General features: G+C 40.4%; 1 protein-coding gene across 7 annotated transcripts in view; it reads right to left on the bottom strand.

Annotated features, from left to right (window-relative positions):
* Positions 1-24,951, bottom strand: part of SOBP (sine oculis binding protein homolog) — a 156,340-nt gene that overhangs the window by 100,057 nt on the left and 31,332 nt on the right. For 6 of the 7 annotated variants that reach the window (XR_006890794.1, XR_006890793.1, XM_046677256.1 and 3 more), the window contains one exon: positions 17,317-17,468. Coding sequence is in view for 5 of the 7 variants with exons in the window: in XM_046677256.1 (XP_046533212.1) it covers positions 17,317-17,468 (152 nt within the window). In the remaining 2 variants the exon portion in view is untranslated. Of the gene's footprint in view, positions 1-17,316; positions 17,469-18,758; positions 18,784-24,951 lie in introns of those variants that run through there. The other variant, XM_046677257.1, reaches the window with a different exon arrangement.

Here is a 24,951-nt window from a genome sequence, read left to right on the forward strand (position 1 = left end):
AATTGCCAGCATCAAAGTGACTTAGATATTATGAAACAAAGTATGAGTGTGTGTGTGTGTGTGTACATTAAATTACAAAGCAAAATGTATTTCTTACTATGGGTTCACGGTAAATAAAAGTTTGAAAAATACCATACTAAGCCCTTTAATCAATTTTATATGTACGCTTACTGAATATTGATGTCCTAATCACAAGGAAGAGTGGTTTCTATTGCCCTTAGGCAGCGGCCATTACATTCTCCTCTTGTTGACTTCAGAGACCGCATCCTAGTCTCAGCATCTGTGGTTTCTGCCCTCACTAACTGTGTGACCCCTGCAAGTCACTTCTCTTCTCAGGGCTGCGGTTTTCTCATCCATAAAAAGAGGATGCTGCAGGAGCTGTCTAACGTCACTTCCAGTTCTAACAGTCCAGGAAGCGTGCAGGTAGGCATTCAACTCTCACATGTCTGTGATGAGCCCTGTCTGTATATTCTCTTCTTCTCTGCCTCCTTTATCTCCTGTAGACTTCTTCACAACACAACCCAAAGAAAAAGGGACATCAAAAGTCTATTTTTTAAATCATATAATATGATTTTAAGTATTCCAATAAAGTTTGTAATATTTTAAAATGTTAAAACATAATACGGGAATTACAATAAGGGTTATACCTTTGTTTTTTAATGGGTGACATGTGGAGCTCTCATTCCTGACTCAGATCCTTTTTTTTCTGCCTCACTGTCCTTAGCTTTTTTCCTATCCATCCCATTTCCTGAATTTACATTTTGGTCTCCATCCTAGCATGTGCTCACTCAGGCGTGGAGCCTGGCCCCTGGGCTGGGGAAGTCACTCTGCGGTTCCCAGTTCTTCTTCTCCACATCTGTTCCAGCACACCTCCCACAATATCATTTGTTTACTTGTCGGTCTCCCTTATTCAACTGTGAGAGCCTTAGCAGCAGAGACCTCTCCTTATTTATCTTTGTATCCCCAGCCACAGAACAATGCCCAGCACATCGTGAACACTAAGTGAGTAAGTGAATAAATGTGCGGCATGAGGTCAATTTCCACACAAGCACAGGAAAACACACACTCAGGCAGACATTCTTCTGAGCAGAAACCACATCTCAGATTTCTGTGTTCCATGGCACCCAGCCCTGAGACAGGTCCCAGCCTCTGAGGACCTGAGTTGCTGGTTCATTCACTGCTTGCACAGACACTGATCTGTACCCAAATATTCATTCCTGCACTTCTCTCCAGTCTTTCACTTCCTCAACCTATGCCAGTATCCTGGCCCAAGCCAAGACTGTGGGTCAAACTGTCTCTGCCCCTGCTAGCAGCAGCCTCTGACAAGGGGCTGAGTGACAAAAGGCATTATTTCAGCCTCAGGACCCAAAAGCAAGATGGAGACAACCAAATTCCTTCCTGTTCCCACTAGGGGCAAGCTTGGCATTCCAGGTGTGGAGAAGAGGGGGTCCCATGGGTGCTGGGCTGCCCAGGAGTGAGTGAGGCTCGTCTCTCTATTCCTCCCATGCACAGCTGGTTTAGAGCAATACAGTGGTGGCTATCACTTACTGGGCCCCTGGATGTTCCTGGAGAGTACAGGTGATGGGAGCTAAATAAAATAATCAGGTTGATATAGGTTTTATTCAATATACCATCCCATCTCCCTACATACAGGAGAAAAATTGAGGTCCACATCACCATTACTAGCCTTGATCAAATATTTAGCCAAATATCTAGATTCTGGGGATGTCAAACATCTCCTTGTCCACAGCTGAATTACACGGTCATAAAGAAGTAAACCTAACTGACATTTATTAAGTGCTAAATGTCTGCATTAGAAACAGAAAGGAAGTGAGCAAAAGAGCTTGAATGAAGAGGGAGTTCTTGGGGCCGGCTGGTGGCTGAGTGGTTAAGTTCGTACGTTCCGCTTCGGCGGCCCAGCGTTTCGCCGGTTCAAATCCTGGGCGTGGACATAGCACCGCTCGTCAGGCCACACTGAGGTGGCGTCCCACATGCCACAATTAGAATGGACCCACAACTGAAATATACAACTATGTACTGGGGGGATTTGGGGAGAAAAAGCAGGAAAAAGAAAAAAAAAGATAGGCAACAGTTGTTAGCTCAGGTGCCAATCTTTAAAAAAAAAACAAGCCGTTCTGCTTGTAGAGGAATGGAAATGCTCACTCAAGCTCACCTCTGTTTACTTTAGTGCACTTTCATTTTCTCCTCACATCACATTTAATATACAATGCCCTAAATGAAACACTGTAAGACATCTAAACTTTGCAACCAACTCTTCCTGAATTTCTATTTACTTCTGGTTGTCTTGATTTAAGCGTCAATAAATACAAATAATTTCTATGAGCTCCATTCCTGGTATAGGGGGTTTATCTGTTTTTAATTGACTCTTTAAGTCAAGTTCAATGCTGTGGAATTTGGGAGGCCAATATTCTTTTCTACTTATTAAATAATTCAGGGTAGACGAAAATGAAAATTATGTCATTGGTACAAGGCTTTTCTGGTGCCAACAGACCATAAGATTGAGGATTCTTTTTTTTTTTAATCAGTAGTGACTTGATAATCAGGTTTGAAGCTCCATTAGATTTACAGCAGTGGTGTCTGCTGCCTTCACATTTGATTCACAAATTTCTCATACTCAATATACTCTCGATGGTACCATTTTAACCAGGAGTAAGAAGTTGTCAAATTAAATCAAGGACCTGGGATGTGAGGCCACCTTCTCTCTCTCCCATTCACCTGAAGTACTTTAACCACCCCTTCCCCGGAGCATGCTTCATCAGCTGTGCAGTGCAACACAAAGGGGGAAATGTTTTCCCAACCCAGAAACTCATCAACTTGGACCCTGAAGCATGACATCTGAATACCTTACTGCAAGAGCTGGAGCAGCTCACAACTGCTATACACGATCATTAACAACCTGCTTGCATTTCCAGCGCCGCCTTCGTGGATTAATGTATGCACTATGTATTAAACCATCTGCCACAGAGTTTGACCCAGTCTTTCTCCATAGTGGCCAACTGCAAAGGTTACCCCTGAGTATTAAGAGGCAGGGCACACTTTCGTTACATTTATCTTTCCCAATTATTTAGTTTTATCATAGGGTCTTTTGTCCTCAACAGAATACCTTTTCGGGCTCCTGTATCCCATATTTATTTAGCCTGGAGTCTAATGAAAATATATTTAATCCTCTATGTCAACTCTCTTAAAGTTCAGCATTAGCCTTTTATAAAAATCAGGTTAAAGAAGAATGAACTAGACATTTCCTGTGAAGATGGGACATAGCCTGATTATCAGCGAATAGTTTGATGTACTTTTGTCCACTTTAAAAAACTGTCTTTAATGCAAACATTTAAAATCTATTTTTTTACTCTAGGCGAGGAACACAGTTGAGGCCCCTTCACACTGGACCACGTTCCTCTCTCAGGATGCTGAGAGGCAGTTTGTATCAGGGAGTATGAGGACTGAAATTTTTTGTTCCCTCTGCTAGCTGACAGCTCCGTGAATGGAATTGCATCTGATGTCAGGTTACCTCATTATATTTATATATTTGTAGAGCAGGGTTTGGCTTTTTCTGGTGTGGGGGAGGGTAGTGGAGGAGAAGGTAATCCTCTGTGGTTTTTCAAGTGAAAGCAACTTAAGAGAAAGTAGCAAACTTCCCCTCCTTCCTGTCATCTACTTCCAAATAAGCAATAAGTATATTAAGTGTCACTACTCCTAATATAAACCCCTGGGATGGTATGCTATTAATTTATCTGTACTCTGAGGAATATCATCCACTCCCTCCCAGGTTCTTAATCCAAGGCAAAGCTTTATTCCTTGCCTTTGGTTATTTATTTTCCTCAAGGGTCCCTTTGGAGGGAGTCAGCCAAACTCTAAGTGAATTACTTAGATTTTTGAAAATCCAAACAACTTACCTTACTTTTTGCAAGGCTATATTTGGTCATTTTTATTTAGGTTTATATTGAATGCTAACTCAAGACACAAGTACTACTTTCTCTGTTTTTTTCTCAGAGGCTTCTCAAATGGCAACCCTACAAACTCTGTACTGTTCTGTTCTTCTTCAGAGTCTGACTTTTGGCCAAATTATGATAATGGAAGTTCACCAGTCTAAAATCCAGAGTCGTTCTGTGTACATGTGTGTGTGTGCCCCTGCACGCGCACAGGAACACACTTGGAGGATTGCAGCCGTAAGCACTGAGGGATACCTCGGAGAGACCCCAAGGATTTCCCAGTTCTCAGGTATGCCTGCAACATCATACTTTATCTCCCTTCATATGCTTTGGACCTTCTGATTTATGGCACTTAAGCATCTCAAATTTGCTCCAGCTGATTTTCCTTGGAGATTCAAAGCACCATTTTAGTTGCACCAAATCCCTATTAAAAACTGCTCTACATCAAAAATACAGGACAGGGAAGCCACAGCCAACTCTCCACATCTTTCTCTCACACTGTTTTCTCATCTCCTTACAGCACAGCTTCTGATACTCAATGTGCATAAGCACCTTGTGTGTTTCCACTATCTTTCATTGCTTTCTGAAATGTCATCTGTTTGCCCTCTCCACTTCCCACTGATCTTTAACAGGTCTTCCGAATTTCCTGAGACAGATTTTTCACTTTTCTAAAGGATGCCTTTTTAGTACTAATAAAACTTTCATACTTGTCTGCTTAATCACGCCAGCTTTACTGTCCCCTTTTTACTTTTTTGTTTTTTGGCTCAGAGGTATATGAACCATCTGTGCCTCTAAAACAGTTTGCTTAAATAGCCTCCAGGCAGATTTTATGGTTTTTAAGTTTTTTACTTTAACCTTCAGCCTGCTGTTAGCCATTTTCATCACAGTTTTAAAATCAGCCTCTTTTGGAAACGACTGTCACTATGTGTGGTTTTCAGAAGTTACTGGAACTGGAGAGGGGGCCACTGACTCCAGCTGTTCAGTCACCTGAGGCAGGTACAGGTATGGTTAGCCTTGATAAGGGTCATCTCCTCTACTTGGCATCCTGAAGAGAGACGCAGACACCTTCATTTAGAATATCCACGGCCACATCAGCCAGTTAAGACCCAGGAAGATAAAATCTGAATTACTTACTTGCCTATTTATTTATCACTACATTTCTACAGAGTTGTTATCATGATCCTAAGCACTAAATGAGATACCAGGCTGAAACAAATACAAAGAAAGAGAAGAGAATTCTTCCCTTCCCGCCACACCACTGTGCCATGAGAATCGCCCTCCGTTATCGTGCCAGGAGACACACTGTTCTGTGTCCATTTTATCACAGTTGTCTAGTCTGCGGACCTGAGCATCAATAAGCATTCCTCTATCCTGGAATTTATCATCGCCCAAACTTCCTGTCTGCCCTTGCATTAATGTTAACATAGCTCTATAGTTCTCTCTCTACAACAAAACCACATCTCTTTCCACACCCAGCGGTGGGGGGAAGGTGGGAGAGGGGGGGATCTGCCTTTTCTGTGGCTCTCTCCATCAAAAAGTGACTTACTGCATTTATTTTCAATCATCCCACCATATTTGTCAGATAGTAATTACACTCTTTTCCTCTCTTAACTCAGTGTATTTTCACCCAATCTTTTCTCTGTTGTCATTGTTGCTTTTCTGATACATTTGATAATTAAAAACACTTAGGCTCTTACAGTCATCGTTATTTTTTATTATTATTTATTTACAAATACTTCTAGCTTCAGGAGTTACAAGCTGTCAATATACTCCCTGAATTGAGTTAGTAGTAATGTTCTAACTCTATAGTCGATGAAGCTGAGTGAAAAGTCAGGGAAGGGAGAAGCCGGCAGGCAAGCAATGAATCCCCAAGGGCTGGTAAGAATGAATGAAGGAACAAATGAATGAATACACAAACAAATGGATAAATGAGATTATTGATCCAGGGAATATTTGTTTAATTGTTTTCTTGTTTGTCGGTAGAGTTCCATCCCTTCATGAAGAACTTGAAATTAGCAAAGAAGTAGCTAATCAGGGCCAGGATCAGAAATCAGGCAGCTGTGTCCTCTGCCCAATAAGCTCATCCTTTCTCTAGTTAATGCCTCTTCATCTTTCAGATTTCAGTTCAAGCACTACTTCCTCAGGGAAGCTTCCAGATTGCTTGGCTAGTCAGATCTCCCTGATAGAGACTCTCTCTGTGCCCCACCATTGTAGCACTTGCCACAGTGGCAATTTCACATTTGTGCTGTTATTTAAATAAATGTCTGTCTCCCACTAGATTGTAAGCTTCATGAGGGCAGGAACCAGGTTTTTCTTGTCCAGTATAACTCCACCGACTATCACAGTGCCTGGCACATAGTAGCTGCTCAACAAATATTTGTTGAATGAATAAATAGATTAACAACTGTGAAAGTTGCAGCCTTCAAGATCTCTGCTCCTTCAGCCACCCGAACTTGATGCATTCAGCCTCAGACTAAATCATGATTTGTTTGACCACTCCCCTTTCCCTTTCGTTTAACAGACAGTTTTCAGCCACACAGAAAGTAGCTTAAATGTGTGGGGAGGTGGGCGAACTCTTGATGGGTAACAGCAGCCTCTTCCCATCACCCATCCAGTCCCACGCATCTGCCTCCCCATATCCAATACAGTCCTTAGCAAACATCTCCCAGGCCACTTACACTGATGAAACTGTATCCTGGGCTATCTGCTATTCTAACTGACCACTGTTCCTCTTCACAAGTGAGCACAACTAACAGCTAACCACAATCCCTTAGTCTTACATCTATGTGATCTCATGTTCTATAAAGTCCAAAAAGAATAGAAAAAGTCAGCACTTTTGGTCCTGGTACTAAAGCCAACATTTTAATAATCAGATTTTCAAAGCAGCTGGTCCTGGATGGAAGAAGTAGTTCTATGATGACTGCTAACCACATTTTTCTCTTTCAATCCACACTTGGATTCCAGATTCCTTCTTCCACATGAAAAGAGTAGATGGGCAGGACACATTCACTGTGTAAAGAATTCAACCTCATGAGATAACCTCATGAGATCACCTCTCCTTCTCTCTAGTGGACATCTGCTGGCACCCACCATCAGTCATCACTCTGACCCCTTCTCTCTTGTAATAGTTTCCAGATTTTCATCCTAGGAGCTACCCTTCCCCATGCAGCCTCCCATGGGCTTTAGAGGGAAATGAGCACAACTCCAACATCAGCAAGAAGCCTTGATTAGCTCAGGCTAAGGCTAATCAGAACATTGCCAGCTCACAGTCCCCAGTTCAGGCACGTGCATGTGACCTACACATAGACAATGAGTGTGAATTTCAAGACTCTTGCTTGGAATGCTAGGACACAAGCACTGTGTCTTCAATTGGATGGGAACGAGGAAGCATATAGCCCTGCTTGCTGCTAGCAGCCATCCCATAATGTCTGGGGAGCTTGCTTTGGAATATAGCCAACACTCTATACAGAAGAATATAGAGATGAGAAGAAGTGAGACCCTGATAAGACCACTGCACTGCAGGATCAACCTCACCTAAAGCATCCCCTAACTTAGGACTTGCCAGTTCCACCAGATAAAAGATGCCTTTTATTGTTTAAACCAATTTGAGTTGGGTCTTCTGTTACTTGCATTAAAAGTCCTGATACATCCTATACAGAATCACCAAATTAAGTCTTCTCTTAGAATAAAATAAACTTCAGACTAATTCCTTTACCCAAAGACGGTCTCTTCAAAGTTACCACCTCCTTTTCATCACACTATTTCTAGGGGTAGAGCTTGAGAAGGCCCGTGGATGCTACAGGTGTCTCAGCTCAAGACCTGGGTTCTGTGTTGAACCTGCCTTCTGAGGCCTTAAGCTCCTCACTGGGTTGGGGGCAAGCCCATCCACCCTATAGAAAGAAAATCACTGTGTCAGAACATTTAACCAACAACGTCCATCCTTGGTTCATTTCCTCCCATTCTTTCCGAAAAAAAAAAAAAAAAAAAAAACCCTAAATTAGTTCAACACACTTTTGCTACTGGAAAATGTTTCATAACTGCTAGTGAATAATTCAGTGAATACAATATTTTTAGTTTTCTATTGCCAGACACACCCAACTTCAATGGGAATGCTCTTGCCTTTCTCACTCTCCAAATCTCCTTTGCATCCAGGATCTTAAATGTACTACTTCCTTAACAGACATCCGATCAACAACGAAAATCAGATCACGTCACACACCCTGCTCAACAACTCCCAACAGCTGCCATCACACAGAGACTAAAATCCAAACTATTAACTCTGTGGCTGACATGATCTGGCCCCTAACCACCTTGATCGTTCAACTCCAGACACTCTGACCTTCTTGCTCTTGTTCAAAAATGCCAAGCCTGTGCCCCCCGAGGACCTCTGCTTTTCTCTTGCTCCTCCTCCCCTCTGGAACTCTCTGCTACAAGCTTTTCACACAACCAGCTCCATCACTTCATTTTGTCCCTACCCACACGTCACCTCCTCAAAGAGAACTTCCATGACAACCAGATATAAAACAGCAACCCATCACTATCCATCCCCTCATCCTGCTCTTTCTTACAGTATTTATTACTACCTGAAATCGTGTTATATATATACCATACTGCATCACTTAACAGCAGGGATATGTTCTGAGAAAGGTGAATTGGTCATTGTGCATACACCAGAGTGTACTCAGACAAACCTAGACGGTATAGCCTACTACACACCTAGGCTATACGGTGCTAATCTTATGGGACCACCACCGTATATGCCATCTGTCATTGACTGAAAGATCGCTATGCAGCACATGACCTACATATTTTTAACTTGTATATTCTCTGTCTCCCTTAGACAATGTAAATCCCTTTCAGGCAGGGACTTTTCAGGATCCACTCAACTTAAAAACGTGCCTAGCACACCACGGCTCAATATGCCTTTTTATTTTTTATTTTTAAGAACGAATGAATGAGGGTTGGCCCAGTGGTATAGTGGTTAGGTTCAGCATGCTCCACTTCAGCAACACAACTTCATCGGTTAGAATCCTGGGTGCCAACCTACACCACTCGTGAAGCCATGCAGTGGCGGCATCCCACATATAACATAGAGGATGGGCACAGATATTAGCTCAGGGCCACTCCTCCTCAAGCAGAAAGAGGAAGATCGGCAACAGGTGTTAGCTCAGGGCCAATCTTCCTCACCAAAAGAAATTAATAATAATAATAAATGAACGAATAAAGAACAAGGTTTTTTTAAAGCTTGGCTAAAAATAAACAAGCAAGCAGAACATAGGCACTTGTCTCCTGTTGGGCAAATCCTCCTCGTCTTTAACTATTTGCCCAGCTTCGCATCACCTGACCCTGGGTCTCTGTATTCCTAAATCCTTTGACACCAACAACTTAAATTGCTCCAACTTATGAAACACACAACCCTACAAATGATCCCAGAAAGTGTCAGGGCCTTCAAAGATTCTTCTTATAACAAAGAGTTGGATGTGCAGTCATAGAACAGCTCACCATATTTGAAATGATATGAAATCATCCCATTGAACCAGACTACAAGATAACATCGCTTATCAGATCCATATAGAAATCACCACCTTATCATGGAATATTTGGCAAAAGGCCTATGAAGTAGACTAGCAATCAACATACCTCAAAATTCCTATTAACCACTGAACCCTCAAAATACACTTATCAGAGTGGGATCCAGCTCTCTTAATGCTAATTAGCTAATCAAGAAAGTGAAACACTTAGAAAGTTTAAGTTTGTGTGACAAAAATCGGATGCAAAATCTTTGATTTATGTCATAAATTCTCCTATCTCTGTGGAAAAAAATAATCATTTCAAAGTCAAGGCAGTAGTTTTTTCACAATCAAAAGTGGTTAACTACTTTTAAATACATTTCAACATATTTATGAAGGAATTCTCCTATATGCCGCCAAAGCTCACTCATAAATCAGAATAATGTTTCCAAAGTACATTTGGAAGTAAAAAATTCATATCTACCAACTATATTTTCCTCTATCAGAAGATGAATTAAGCATAAAATACATTAATGTCTGAATTTATAATAGGAGTGGTTAACCCTTAGCCATAGCAAACTAATGAGGAATATTTTACCACGGAAGGATTAATCAGAGCTCTCCAACACCATGCAATTTGACATTTTGAGGACTTAATCACAAATGGATTTTATTCCTCCATTTACGTTTCATCATGGGGATGCCATACAAAGACTCTACACGTTAGAATAAATGTAATTCTTGAGCTTACTCTTGTGCTTTAAAGAAATATTATTTAAATAATATTCCATAGCTCTTAAAAATAGTCCTCACAGAAGCAACACTACTACGATTATGTCATCTCTGGGCCACAGTCAGCTCAAACACTGAGAAAACATCAATATAGACATAGTGAGGCTCAGAGCCTGGATCTGGCTAAGCCTCTGCTAGCAATGAGACAACAACACAAATTCTGAAAGGTTGTGATTACTGACATTGGCTTCCATCCCCAGCCATTGATTACCTCTATCTTTGTTAAAGACTACAGGAGTTTCATTTAACTAGAGTGCACAGTAAATTGCAGCCGAGTTCAAGCATCCTTTATGGATTCATTAAACCATTGATCTGCCTTCTAGTGCTTGTAGTAGTGTCCAGCCCTGGCCCACAGCCTGTGTTTACAGAGAATGCAACAGACTGACGTTTATAACCTCCAAAGGCAGTCTGTCGGCAGACATTAGATTCCACTGTGTGCATGGCCACCCTAAGAGTGGACTGTAACACAGGGAATTTCCCATTCTCAGTCTGAACTGCCAGGGCAGGAATTAAGTAGCCATCTGCAACAAGATTTTCTTCACTCCATCTCAATCTATGATAATATGAACAAAGAGCAAAGAGCCCAATGAACCAAGATTTACACATGGCTTGCCCACTTCACAGTTTTGCTTACGTGTACAAAAGCTATCCAGAAGTATTGAGTTGGGGGAGGAATAAAAATAACCATGGATGTGCCTATAGTTGGCATCTCCTGCATATGGCCCTTTTGAGTGTACCGGGTTTTGTGACCAGACACTGCAAAAGTGTACCAGAGAAATGCTGGACTCAAACTACTACCTTAAATATCCCAAGGCAAGCCACCTGGCCTGTTTTAGGCATGCACTTATTTAGAAAGCTAAACATTTTCAACAAAGCATTTGAATTAACAGAGCATAACTATAATCCTAGGAAAACGCACAATCCAATCTCTCTTCGTTTCTCTGGACAGTGCCCTAAGTACTCTTAGAAACTTCTCCTTCCTCTGATCTCTATTAATAAGGTCTCATCACACCTTCCTTTTAAAGCCAGGCAGAAAGAGTAACTCGGTGCTGGATGGAGCTTATGCTGGGAGAAGCACATCAAAATGACCCATTAGATAATCCTTTAAATATTCATTCTTCAGATAAACCTGAACACCGTTAGCAGCAAGGTGAGAAAGTTGGCAATGCAAGTGACTGGGTCAATAAGGAGAACGCATGTCCCAAATAACTAGATCCCTTCCTGATCGTTCGTTTCACTGAACTGCCCCCTGCCCAAACAGACAGCTGGACTCTGAACTCAAAGCACGCACATTCATCACTCTGTAGCCGCAGTCACCAGAACACAATGTAGCTGATGCAATCTGACACTGTGGTTAATGTTAAAAGGGAGCGTGCCTTTGAGATGGATTGGATAATTACCGGCAGTTCACAGGAGCAAAACCTGATTCAAATGTACAGCATTAGCTATCACCAGAAGGATGGCCAGAGACTGACTATGTCTGAAAATTAACATTCAAGCATATATGTCAATAGCCCTGTATATTGATCTCTGGGCGACCAGATTCGTGTCTACGAAAAATTCTCCCTCTTCCTTGTGCTCATTGAAAAGAAATGTTGAACAAAGATTGGGGCTTGAAGCTATTTGGAGCTTTAATCACCTCTTCATATCTAATCTAAACTATCTAACATTATTCAGAAGTTGACATCCATTCTAGGTTAACAGTTTAGAATCACTTCTCTGATTCCTCCACAACCTCCCAAAATGTAACCCATTAAAAACTAGATGTGGCTATTCCTTTCTTTCAGTACAAACTCACTGGCCCCATCTTGTACGAGTCTGAGGTATCCCCAGACCAGGGTTTCTCAAGTGGTGTCCAAGTGTTCTGGTAAACATAAGGATCACACACCTCTCCCCCAAGCTTCTGATGGCTTCCTAGGGCATTGTGCCCCACCCTGCAGAACCTCTGCCCTGCAAACTTTTCTGGTTTTCTTCAAGGGCCTAGGCATCACTTTAGCCTGACCTACATCTTAACTTCACTGGCCAGAATTTTCCTGCTCTAATCACCCCAACCCCCACCCTCACCATATTGTTTCAAAGGGCTGGCACCGCCCCCTCCTCTGCTATTGCTTTTTTCATAAGTTCTCATTTGCAGCAGCTCATCAATATTCCATTCCATATTTCAAAATACCAGAGAACAAGAAAACAGTTGGGTTTGTTGTTCTTCCCTCAAAGCTTCCTGAGGACACCCTTGTTTGCTGGGGACAGAGAGGGATCGCAGCCACGGGCCTGCAGACTGAAGCCCTGGGAGGCCAGGGCCTCTACACGCAGGCAGCGGGGGAGCCAGCAGCACAGTTCCAATGGACACCGCAGAACCAGAGGAATCCTCCTGCAGGCCAGGGCACAGGCAGACAGACCCCACAGGCTCTTTGGTGCCCCATAAAAACAAAGTGAAGCCACAGAAAGAACTCTGGTGCTCCCTGGGCGCACTGACTTGTCAATTGAGAATATTTGCCAGCAACTGGCAAAAGCGAGTCTGTGGCCTGAGCTTCAGGCAGTCAGGGGACATTAATTACGGATAATTCCTTAATATCCTTCCCCAAAACTTCATGAATGATAGCCATTTGCAAATTAAATCTCGCAGGTGTTTAAAGGGAAAAAAAGTAGACAGGTTAATCACTAGATTAACAGGGCGATTGTTACATGTTTCTTCTACACTACTAGGTTCTAGGGTTAAGTCTGAAACTGAGACTCTTTCCCAGGATATATGCAAGCTTAACATAAAGACCAATAGTCTAAATAAAATGTAGCTCCAAATAATATAATATACATGCTAATTAGCAAAGGATTCTTCCAAAAGAGATCTCTTCCAAGCTCTCTTCTATATCCCTCTATATCCAGGGATATAGTTTGAAAGTAAAAGAAATTCTTATTTTACAATATTTCCCTAGTTGAATATCTGTTATTATTATATAATTGTTAGGAGATCTTAATGACATCATCTGCAAATGTTGTTTATATCTATATATCCTTTTTATATTTCATTCATCCTTATCCTTATCTCTTATCCACACAGGTTTCTTCCCACTGTGGTCTGTTGGGGAACAGTAGCATTATGATATTACAGAAGTATTTCTATCTATTCTTGTCTCAAATTATGGAAAAACTAGAACAAGGAATCAAAACTTTGGTGCTCTCGGGAATTTGTGTCTATTACCAAAATATCAATGCCACTAATCCACAAAGAACATCATAAATTTGCGATCTGAACAAAGAAAGAACACAATCATCCTTTACATTGCCTGCGTTGGCCATTTGCCTTGAGTTTTGATTTCCTGCTTGATGTGTGGGCATTAGTTTAGACAACAGGATACTTCCTATGAAGAAGGAAAAAGATCAAATACAGGATATTTGAAAATGACTACTATTTGTTGTCTTGTTTGTTACACTCGTTTTTAAAGGGCTAATGGTTACAAGGCATTATTCCCTTAGGAAAGAATATTTTTAAGTGTCTCTTATTGTGCAAAGTAAAACTGGGATTTGTTGGACTAAATGCTTCAGTATTTCTTGCAAAACCAATGAGGAGTCTCTGCAACTTTCTGAGTCCTAGGAGAATCGCTCAGCTAGAAACATCCTCAAGTCCTTCTCTGCTTGTGGCCTCAAAGAGGGGCGCGGAAAAGAATGAGCTATCAGTTCTCTGACAAGTCCTTAGTGCATGAAGCAACGAGACTGACATCCCACTGTTTGGCCAATGCCTATAGACTACAAAAGTATTTTTCTTATCTACTGTTTCAAAAGGTTTTGAGCCAGCAATTGAGCCTGCGGGGGATAAGGATTCTACAAAATATAATTATGAATTAACACTATCTAATTCTTAGAGCCAACATCCTGAAATGCGTAAGCTAGTAGTTAGGTTCCTTAAACGAATACAGCTGTGATTCACAGGCCTCTCCTAGCAGAAGCGTTTTGAAGAAAGCCTACACACTTGCAGCAATCCAAACGACTCTTCAAATAAAATTTTAAATTCAGTTTAAAAATATAACCTACATGCCATAAAGGAGTAACTTGGCTTCAATCCATCCCGACTTCATAGTGCCAGGGTTTCTGAGAGATGTAGGTGACATTCTTAATCTAATCCATCAAACAGACACAGAGACCCAAAGAGAACGGAACGTTCGAGAAGCAAATGAAATTTAAAGAGCCAATTTTCAGTGGGCCTTCATTTTCAGAGTTGGGCTATTTTTGTCCTTGTTTTTAGCAGAAAATCAGTTCCTGCTGCTATACCCAAGCACTTGTGAAGAGGAGAGCAGAGCAACCGCAGGCACAGCTGTCCAATTTACATTCACAAATGCAGGTGTTGCTCAGACACAAAACAGAGGTCAGCTGAACGCTCTCCTAATTAGCTACCTTTTTTGCTAGGATTTTTCTTTGTAAAGTTATGCTCGCAATTTGGGTTCAACTTACAGACCATTTTTAGATCCTGGCATGCTATCCACCAAGAAGCAGGCTGTCATTATAAAGCATAATTTACAGCATAATCAATTTTCCATGTTTTTTAAAATCCACATTATACCTAAGGTAAAATTCTGCTCCACACACACATTATTCACCCTATTTTCCATCTACTTCTCAATATTTAAAAGTGTAGAATTTAGCCTAAAAATCTTTTATGTGGGAAAGGGAAGAATTTTCTCCTTTTGCTTAGATTAAGAAACTCTACAATTTTAATAATGAGGACTAAAGACTTTGTGAAATGATATGAGAAGTAGCTATTTGCTATTGTCTTCAGGGGGAACACCCTGGGGCTTATTACAGCAGTTCTTAGACGTGGCAGGATGGAGACTGGTATCAAATACAATCCATTAGGAAACCCAAGCCCGAAATGAAATGACCACAAAATCCTATCAGGTCACAGAAATGCAGCAGCTGTACATGTTTATTGTAATACAATAGGATATTGTTGCAGAGATAACACTCTTAAAATTAAAAAAAAAGAAAAAAGAATCCAGCAAGCCATGTGACCAGTTTATTTCTCTGTTTGAAAAGTGAGACCATATAGTGTGGCAGAGCTTTGAATACATAAATAAGAGTGAAGATGGCAGAGAAGACAGGTATTGTATGTACACTAATGGGCTGCTGGGATCAGCCGTCAAAGTTACTGGCTAAACTTCAAGCCCCTGCGACTCCCAGGTTTTGCAGGATGTTCAAAGATCTACCCAAAAAACTCCTTGCAGGCCGTGAAAGTTAATGGCTCTCCTGCCCCTGCTGATTTTCCCTACTGTAAGTATTCCAAATGCTAATTCTTCTCTTGGCCCCTGGTTATCCATTTTTTAACACTATATGCTATCGAAGTTTAAATTAAGTCTGACCTTAAACTTTATTATGATGTAATATTATATGTATATTATTTATATTACATTCTCTATTTTATAAAGTATTCTGGGCTGCTGTTTCACATAGAATCAGGTGCCTTTCTTCAAAGGCTTACTAAAGTAAGATGGCTTTGCAAAGTGTAACGTATCACCAGGATTGTGACATATTCATCTTGCTTGATTTTATTCACTACAGGAAGTCCATCAAGATTCAGACCCATAACCCTTCCGAATCATAGAAAGACAAAAATCCCTGTTCTATAGCCATCTTCTGGGATGGAATGCAAAGTATTTTGTTGTGGTAAGTAGGGATTTGAAGACAAAAGCACTGGGTCCACTCCTGTGATTGTCACCCCAGTGTTCAGCATTCAAAACGGGAGCCCCAGGGTCTCAGAGATCATTTTAATCCTCCTATATTAAAACAAAACGTGTCTCCCATGTGTTGCTCCAACCACTCTCCTCTGAAGCCTCACTGGCCTCTCCCAAGGGAAAGTGAACTCAACTTGTGACTGTCCCAAAAGAATTCCAAACAATTTCCTTACTTGCCTCTCTGTTCCAGTGAAGATTATGAGCCTAATTCTTAGAGACTGCTACTAAAATTCCACCCCACTGAATCCTGCAGCCTAATTCTTTCGGCATTATGCTTTTTGGCAGAATGATGTGACCCAAATTTGCAGGAGGTAATTTGCTGCAACAGTGCTTCTTGCAATGCAGTGAGCCCAAGAGTAGCATTTCAGGATTGCAAATATCACACTTAAAAAAAATACTAATTGTTTGCTTCAAGAAAGGACAGATTTTGATTTTGTATTATGGAAATGGAAATGGTTAGCAAAATGTGGACGATTCTATGAACTGAGGAAGCTTTACAGATCAATGGAAAATAATCAAGAACTAGCAATCCACTTCAGTAACTGGTGGCAAAATGTTGTAGCGGTCCTTTAAAGATTAAGAAATTAGCTGTGTGTGTATGTGTGCGTGTGAGGGTAAAAACATCACGCATGCCATTTCCCATCAGTGGTGGCTAATACTATTCCAAAAGAACATTTTCAGATCTAAGATGTCTTAAAACAAAAAAAACAAACCAAAAAAAAAAAAAACTATAACTATGGCTGTTCCTGTGTTTACCCACCAAGCTTCTCACAAACGCTTGTCTGCGTGAGCAATGTCGGTTCATGTATTCATTATTTCACCTTTTCTCAATATCAATCAACTTTAATATAAAGTGTCAAGAGAGACTTGACGTTTTTCTTGATTAGAATTTGTGGATCGGATTTTGGAAAGAGCCAGAGCAATATTCCCATTGGGAACAGATATTAAACTGAGTGGACTAACGCTTTCTGGCCATGCTTCTGTGGCTAGTTTCTCAGCCTTTGTAAGAAATCCCTACCACTTATCTTTCACGGACTCTAGTCTATGGACTCTACTGCTGGAGAGAGAGTCTCGTAGGATACCAGCTGCGATCACCATGTCCTCATCAGATTCATTCACCCTCTCAGAATTCAAACACCGTGACAAGAGAAACTGAAGAACAGGTTGCACATTAGAAGGGGACTCCTTATTCCAAAAGGTTAAGTATGACAGAGAAAGAGAAGAGACAAATCAGAAAGAATCAAAGTCAAAGGTGCGCAGTGTTTTCAGCAAGAAGCTAAGAGGCACACATGCGCACGTGGTCTTTGAGGCCTGCAAGGGCCCCCTCTCTCTACGGGCTCTTACCTTATTCCTCTTGAAGTAGGCTCGTCGGCAGGCCGCAAAGCACTTCTCGCTGCAGAAGCTTTTCACCTCACTTCCCATACTCAGGGAATAGCGCTTGATTCCCACTTTCTGGCACCAGGCACACATTATTTGTACATTTGACACATCATCTTCTATAATAAAAGTATAAGAAAAATGTTCATATCAGAAGCAAACATCCCTTCAAACTTAGACACACCCTGAACCTCACAGAGCTACTGGAGGTCTGATTCACATTTCGGTACTTCACCACTTTCAGACCCCGTAAGACAGCCAGCCCTTGGTGAGAAGGCTCAGTGCTCTTTTTCTTCTATTTTCTTTCCTTTTTTTTTTTTTTTTTGGTTGGCTTCTAAGTTTCTGAAAGACATCATTTACTTAAAAACCAGAGCATAACTGCAGAGCCATGAGGGTGCCCAGGGCTTCTTAGCTTGGTAAAAATGCTTATTCTGCCTGGTTAAACCAGGTTCAGTACTAATGAAGCTTGTAAAATGACCCACGTCTTCAAAGGTACGGCTGTAAGCCTACAAGATCTGCCATGGGTGGGACATCCAGTGCTAATCTACAAATGTGATGCCCTAATGTGAACTTGACTGTCAGGAGCCAGGCTCAACCTTGGCATCTTCCCTATTACTGTTACATGATAAGGGGTGTTATCTACTCTTGCAATATAATGCTTCCCAAGTCATATGGTTAGTCAAAAGAGGAAAGATGGGCGTGGCCAGATTCTGAGGATGGAAAGGCACTAGCCTCATGCACTCAGCAGTCTCCTACGATGCAGCCTTCCCACACGGGTGTCCTCAGGGAGGTGCAGGCCTGATTTAAATTCTCCTCTGGGGGATGTGGTTCATGGTCCCTGGATGGAGGGATGGTAATGGGGGTGTCAGCCATGAGACCTGAGATCACAAGGCTGCCCAGATCATTCTCAGCCAGACTGATGGTCCTCACAGCTCCTGTAGGACCTGTCACCTCTGTCATGGATATGCTTAAAATGATGTTAGGTGGTATGCAATATTTTCAATATTTAAAATGCTGTATTTCTTTTCTCTTGTAGGAGAAGAAAACTAATTTAACTAGCACAGCAAGCCCATGATATCACAAATAAAATATTACTGCTTAAAACAAAGGCTTTTAAAGTGAGTCAGTTAATAAAATGTATTGAGTTAAATTACAGTGTAGGTGGTAAGAAGTTATGACAAAAATGTGACGGTGATATTCAAATGACTGAAGTCAGGGAAACATGGGCCTCTTTGTGGGGGAATAAAAGGAGACTTTAAGTAGAATTCTAAGAAATATTTCCTTGCAGCCTTCTAGGGGCTCTTAGGAGTTTTCTCGGTCCTCCCAATTGACAATGTGCGTGTGCATGATTGATGGCCACTATTAGTCACATCTCCTCTTCCTTCATGGATTTTTTTTTTTGTACTAACCCAGACTCATGCTCCAGACATGAATGGTAATCACAAAATCCCCAACAAGCTCTGGTATAGTGTTGTCTCATTTCTGAGTAAAATCCCTGAAAGACTAATTGCTAAGCAAGCCTGGTCCATGAGTTGTTGACATATTCATGGTTCATAGAGTCTGTCATGCAATCATTCCATTTCCAGGGAAAAGATTTGGTTTGAGGCAGTGGGGTCATCAGCCTGCAAAATTAGAAGCAAACTAATTTGTAGTCCAGTGACACGGCTTTTTTTCCCCCAAGTGTCATCACTCAGAACTATGTGCAGCATTTTATTTACCTTAATGGAATAAATATGGTCATTTTAATGACCATTTTTATTTCACAAATTACATATTGTGATTTATTGTTAATTATCAAATGAGATGGTGTAAAAATGACCTTTGATGTTAATCAAACATTTTTAATAACATAACTTTCTTTAAATGGAGTTACAACATGAATTCAAGTGTCATACAATTACTGCATTTAATAATTTGTTCTATTCAAAGAAAGCTTTACTTATATTTTATATGATTTCTAACATAGCATCTGTCTACATATAGACATTTTACATGATAGGAAAAATCAACAAAACTCGATAATTTACCTTACAGTATAAAGGAGTTTTTTAAATTAGATTAGAAATAGTATATTTTAAAAATAATCATTACTAAACTAACTAGCTCTAATAGTTTCTATTTTTCCCAATCGATTAGCTGCTTTAAAATCTTAAATTCCTGAAAAAGAAGTTGATATAGCAGAGTTCTCACAAATCATCCACTGGCAATAAGCTTGATTCTGGTGAAATCTGTAAGGAAAAAAATTTTATGGGGGAAGTTATTTGGCCTCACAGTTCAAAGAGGAGAGCCCACTTCCCAAGGAGCTATTTTAAAACATGCATTAGATTCCCCTCATTGTTTCTTCCTTTAAATAGTCTAGTTTGGGAAACAAAACAGAAGATTTTTAAGTCCTAGATCTTTAACTATAATGGACTAAAACTGAGATGACAAAGGGCAGAGAAAAGCTATGACAAGGCCGGGCACTTAGCCTGCACTCTGGCCTGGCCGGGAGGAAGGATGCCTGGGGCAAAAAGGCAGCTGGCAGGTCTTCTCATGGTTCACTCCATCATCACCAGACAGACCCATTTGTCATTTTTTTAAGGGAAGGCAAGGATATTTGCTTACAATAGACCTAACAAATAAACAAAAAGTAGAATTTTAAAGCAGATTATTTTTATAAATCATTCATACTACAAAGTAACGATATGAGAAGATGAGACAAAAGAAATTGTGCACTTTCGTTTTGGATCTGGCTGTTGAAAAACTCGTAGAATGGTGGTTAGCATCTGTCTTGTTAAATAATTCAGTATTCCAATCCGTTTTTCATAGAATTCCATTTCATAAAGGCAAACACTTTGGAAAACTTCCATCAGATTTCTCCTTTTCTGTCATCAAACTGTTTTCAATGGCTAATGATCCAAAGAAGAGTCTGATTAAGTGGATTATTCCAAAAATTCAAGAAAACATTTTCCAATTTCCCAGGTATTCTCATCTTAATAAGGTCACATATTAATATTATATTTAAGAAACTCAGAAAGAACCATAATTAGCTAAATTAACTTTGTCAACTAAAACATATCTCAAAATTCTGTCACCAGACATGAGACAGTGCCCCATGTTAAGCAGTATGACTATACCCATAGAAAAGTGAACTTTTCCTAAGTGCTGAAAGCCAGAAGGACTGGTTCATTTCAACAACCACATCTTTTTTTTTACCTGAAACCCAGAAATAACATGTATGCTTGACATTGGCAAAATAGAAGGCCCCAGCACCTCAGTTCTAATTTGATCTGCTTGAAATTTTTTTATTTAAAAAAAATTTCTTCAACCTATGAAAATCTAATTTCCTCTCTTATATTCATGCTAAAGTTCTATGTGATTAGAGACTTGAGACTACCTCAACAGAGATTCACATAACAGATTTTTCCCTACAGCTATTAGCCTGCGTATTTTTCATAATGAACAATGCAACAAGAAATGCAAAATATTTACAGCATTAAATCACATTCCCAAAGCGAATAGTTTGTATAACATGATAAAATTTTCATATGATAATATCATATAAATATGCATCAGTAAAAATATGCATGTTTCAATTAATCATGAAAAGTTTGTACTACCTCTTTAGGATTTAATTAAGCAAAATGTTTAGGGCATTTTCTTTCCAATCAAATGTTCAAAGAGCTATAGAATATTATTCTACTTTACATCCCAGAAGGAGAAGTTCAGATTAATTACTCTGAGATGAAATCAAAATTGTATTTATTTATCATAGTGCAGAGAAGTATGAGATCAAGCATTTCTGGAATGCCTTGCTGAAGCTGTTTAAGAAATTGCCTTATCTGGTGACTTTCAAAAATAAGGATGGCCATTGGTCAGTGATCTTCTAGGGACATTTGAATTGGCTATGAACACGCATACCAGCTTATCTGACCAGAGCCCAAAGAAAATCAGGAGGGTCTTAATGGACCCCAAGCTATCAAACTGTATATTTACCATCCCTCTGTAACTTTCATGGGACTCCAAGACTGAGGATAAAATCTGAAAGTATTTGCTGGTGGTGTTTCTCTCCTCCAATCGTTCCTAAAACGCACGCATCCAGATAATCATTTTGAGACAAGTTGTAAGGCAGTCTGAACTGCCTCCTCTGTATTCCCCACACCATGAAACAAAAGTATGGCACAGGCAGCACTCCATCAATCTATATTTGTTGGAGCAGCTATATTTAAGGACAGAATAAAGATGTGGCCTGAAAGCCAGGAAAGAAACTAGGGTTAAAGTTTACTTTCTTTGCAGCACTTCTTGGAATGCTTCAATTCTAAAAACTCTAAAGGAGTCCAATTTAAAAATCTCTACAGAGTCCTATAGAAGCTTCTGTATAAGTCCCTGTGTTCTAGAAGTGAATGTACAAGGAGACACACGGAAAACTTGGACCACTGAGCCAAAAGGAAAATAATCATAGCTAGCCATTTATTCAATGCTTACTAGGTGCCAGGCACAGTGCCAAGTTTTTCAAATCCATCATTTAATCTGAATGACAACCACCAGCCTCCAGGTAGAGACTAACATTATCCCCATTGTGCAGATGGGGAAAGTGAAGTTTCCAGGGTAGCTTGTTCCAAATCACACAGCCAGTATGTATCAAAGCCTGGATGAAGACCAGGCCGGCTGACTCCAGGGACCAAGCTCTGGCCCACTACACCTTAGAGACCACAGCCTTCCTAAGCATGTGCAACTACACACATCCACACAGAGTTCCCTCTACAAAAAGGACTAAAAGCTGCCACAGATTCTGCTACTTACACAGCACGCTGCTCCATGACACACAAACAGACAAAGAAAATGGAATCAAAGAGGTCAAAATGTCTTTGAGGAGCCAGCTGACGTGTTACTCAATCAATATTTGTTGATTGATTTTTTCAAAAAACAAGTCAAAGGCCCACAGTGAAGGCCTTTATTTTTTATGACTATGAGACATGGATTTGCTGCAAACATTCTGTCTGAGCTGCACCAGCAAGTGCTACTTAAACATTCGATGATGAGACAGAACCCACAGTACTCGGATCTTAAGAAGCAGTCGTTCTACTCACAGGCGAGCAATAGTCTAGTCAGCTTTCTCTTTTGTAAGAGGGGGCATGACAGCAGGACATGGATAAGATTGACTTTCCATGTGGGTGAAATGGGGGGGCCACTAAATCTGTAATTTCAAAGGTACCAATAAGATATCCCAGCTTCAAAAACTATCCCTCAACTGCTAAGATTAAATTCTACCAGTAAAGAGTCATTTCTTTGGCTAAATTTTCTTATATCCCATTAAAATACAAATTGCCTGAAGGCAAGAAGGCTTGATATTATTTGTCAATAATGATTTATGACTCAAAATGAGTGATTCTTTCTGAAGAACGAGTTTCACAGAGAGTGGGAAGAAGGGTTGAGGACAGGGTTCCAATGAGAAAGGTAGAGGGCAGAGACGGGAGAGGCTAGGGCACAAGAAGCCTCTAGTCACTCCTTTGCTAACATCTAGCCTTGGGCATATAGCTAGAGCAAGATGAGGGCAGACAAGCGAAGGCAGGGTGGACAGAAAAAAATACTGTCTGATCGTCCTGTAGCACTGTGTCAAATATTTTCAGAGTGCCTTTTAGATGTGAACACAAAGCACAGTAGAAGTTGAAGGAGGTGGGAGGAAGGACATATAGCTAGAGATCGCTAGAAAAGAAAAGCAACAGCCAGATCCACTTATTCCCATCTCAAGAGGGTCACTTTTTTTAAGCAAATGAAGTTACAGATATGCGCTGCTTTGGAAACCTAAGTCGCTACTATCTGAAAGACAGTGTGATGGCATGCAGAGACATGGAGACAGAGGATGTTGGGGAAAATACTACTGCTTCCCCTTCTTGTTGTGTGACATGGGCAAGTCCCTCAAGGCACAGTAATGCCCACCCTAACTAAAGCCATGGTGAGGACCAAACGAGAGAAAGTAGGCGTATTCTACATGTAAATGAGCCTTCCTTAGGATTACTACTGGCAATCAAGAGCAATAAGAAAAGGAGAGTATCACCTGTATGCAATCTGGAGAGACTCGGATGACCGGGCACCAGTCTCCTCAATCACATCCCCTCTCATGGACGATATTTGTAGAACCACTATTTTTGAATACAGACAACAACCCTGTAACTGGTTAAATTTCACTAACTCAGACTATTTAAGAGTCCAGCCATTAGCTTTAATAAAAGCTTCACTTACGGTATTCCTTCAAAAAAATTACTTAACTTGAATTAACAGTTGACAAACTATTGCCAAATATATCACTATACTGCCAGATATTCTGTAATTAACAACGGGAATTTTTTGTAATTATTACATCAACTATCCACACATGGGTGGATCTTTCTAAGTGCCTGAGAAGTTTGTTCTTTTAAAAAGTAAATATCTGCCACCTTGGTAACTGAACTATCAAAAATTGCCAAGTAATAGAGTCTGAATTAATAAAATTTTATTGCACTTATTTCTCATTAAAAGGATAGATGCAATTAAATAAGAGGTTCCATACAACTATGATTCTTTAAAGTACCTAAAATTATTCCTATTCCTGTTTTGGAAATAGAATTATTTGAAGTAATTTCAAGAATTTAAATTGTTCACACCCGTCTAAATAGAGCAGTACTTAAGCCCAAAATAAAATCTAAACCTCTACACATAAACTAAAATGTGGTTCCAGTAAGTAAAAAGAGTGAGTGCATATTAACACAAAATGACAGAAAAATGATAGAATGTAAAATTAATTTTCAATTTTCTGATGGAACTTTTCTAGCCAATTCTTAATTATTTATACATGTATGTAATGTATATATAAATATATGTGGGTAAATACATATAAATATATTTATATATTATATATATATACATATATATAAAAGATGTGACTCCAGAATGAATTAAACATTTACATGTAGGTCCCTGCACCAGCTAACTGGTCAAGAATGCCGAGGTGAATAGGGCATGGTCCTACTCCCAAGAGAACAGATAGAAATGTGTGTGACTCATTATATGACAGGCAGAATGTGGTAAGAGAGAGGTTCAGAGCCCAGAGAGCACAGCATTTGAGTTCGGTCTTGAAGGATTTGGAGGGGAAGAAAGTTCAAGAGAAGAGGAGAAAGGACAGAGGAACAGCAGTAGCCTGGAAGTGGCAGACAGGCCCACCGACGGGGAGGAGACTTGAAGTCAGCTGACCAAGGGTGAATGAGGAGAAAAGTAGGAGATTAGCCTGGAGCCGGTGGGGCCTGAACAAGTTGTCCCTTGAATGGCATCTTGCTGTGGGACAGGAGGAGCTCATCTTGATTGCACAGATAAGAAGGAGTTCCTGAATGTCTCTCAGTAGGACGTGACAGGATCAGAGATGTGCTGAGAAACATTAGTCCAGCACAGCAGATCAGAATTCGGAAAGACTGGCATCTCATTCCACATCTAGAAGTCTCAGTAAGCAACATGGGAGCAGGTTCCATGTCTCATCACCTTTGTGTGTTCAGTGCCTAGCACATAGCGGTGCTTAAACTGTGTTGAATGAATGAATAAGTGGATGGATGGATGGATGGATGGATGGATGGATGGATGGATGGATGGATG

This window comes from Equus quagga, chromosome 11 (assembly GCF_021613505.1).
Source record: "Equus quagga isolate Etosha38 chromosome 11, UCLA_HA_Equagga_1.0, whole genome shotgun sequence".
NCBI classification, from domain to species: Eukaryota; Metazoa; Chordata; class Mammalia; order Perissodactyla; family Equidae; genus Equus; species Equus quagga.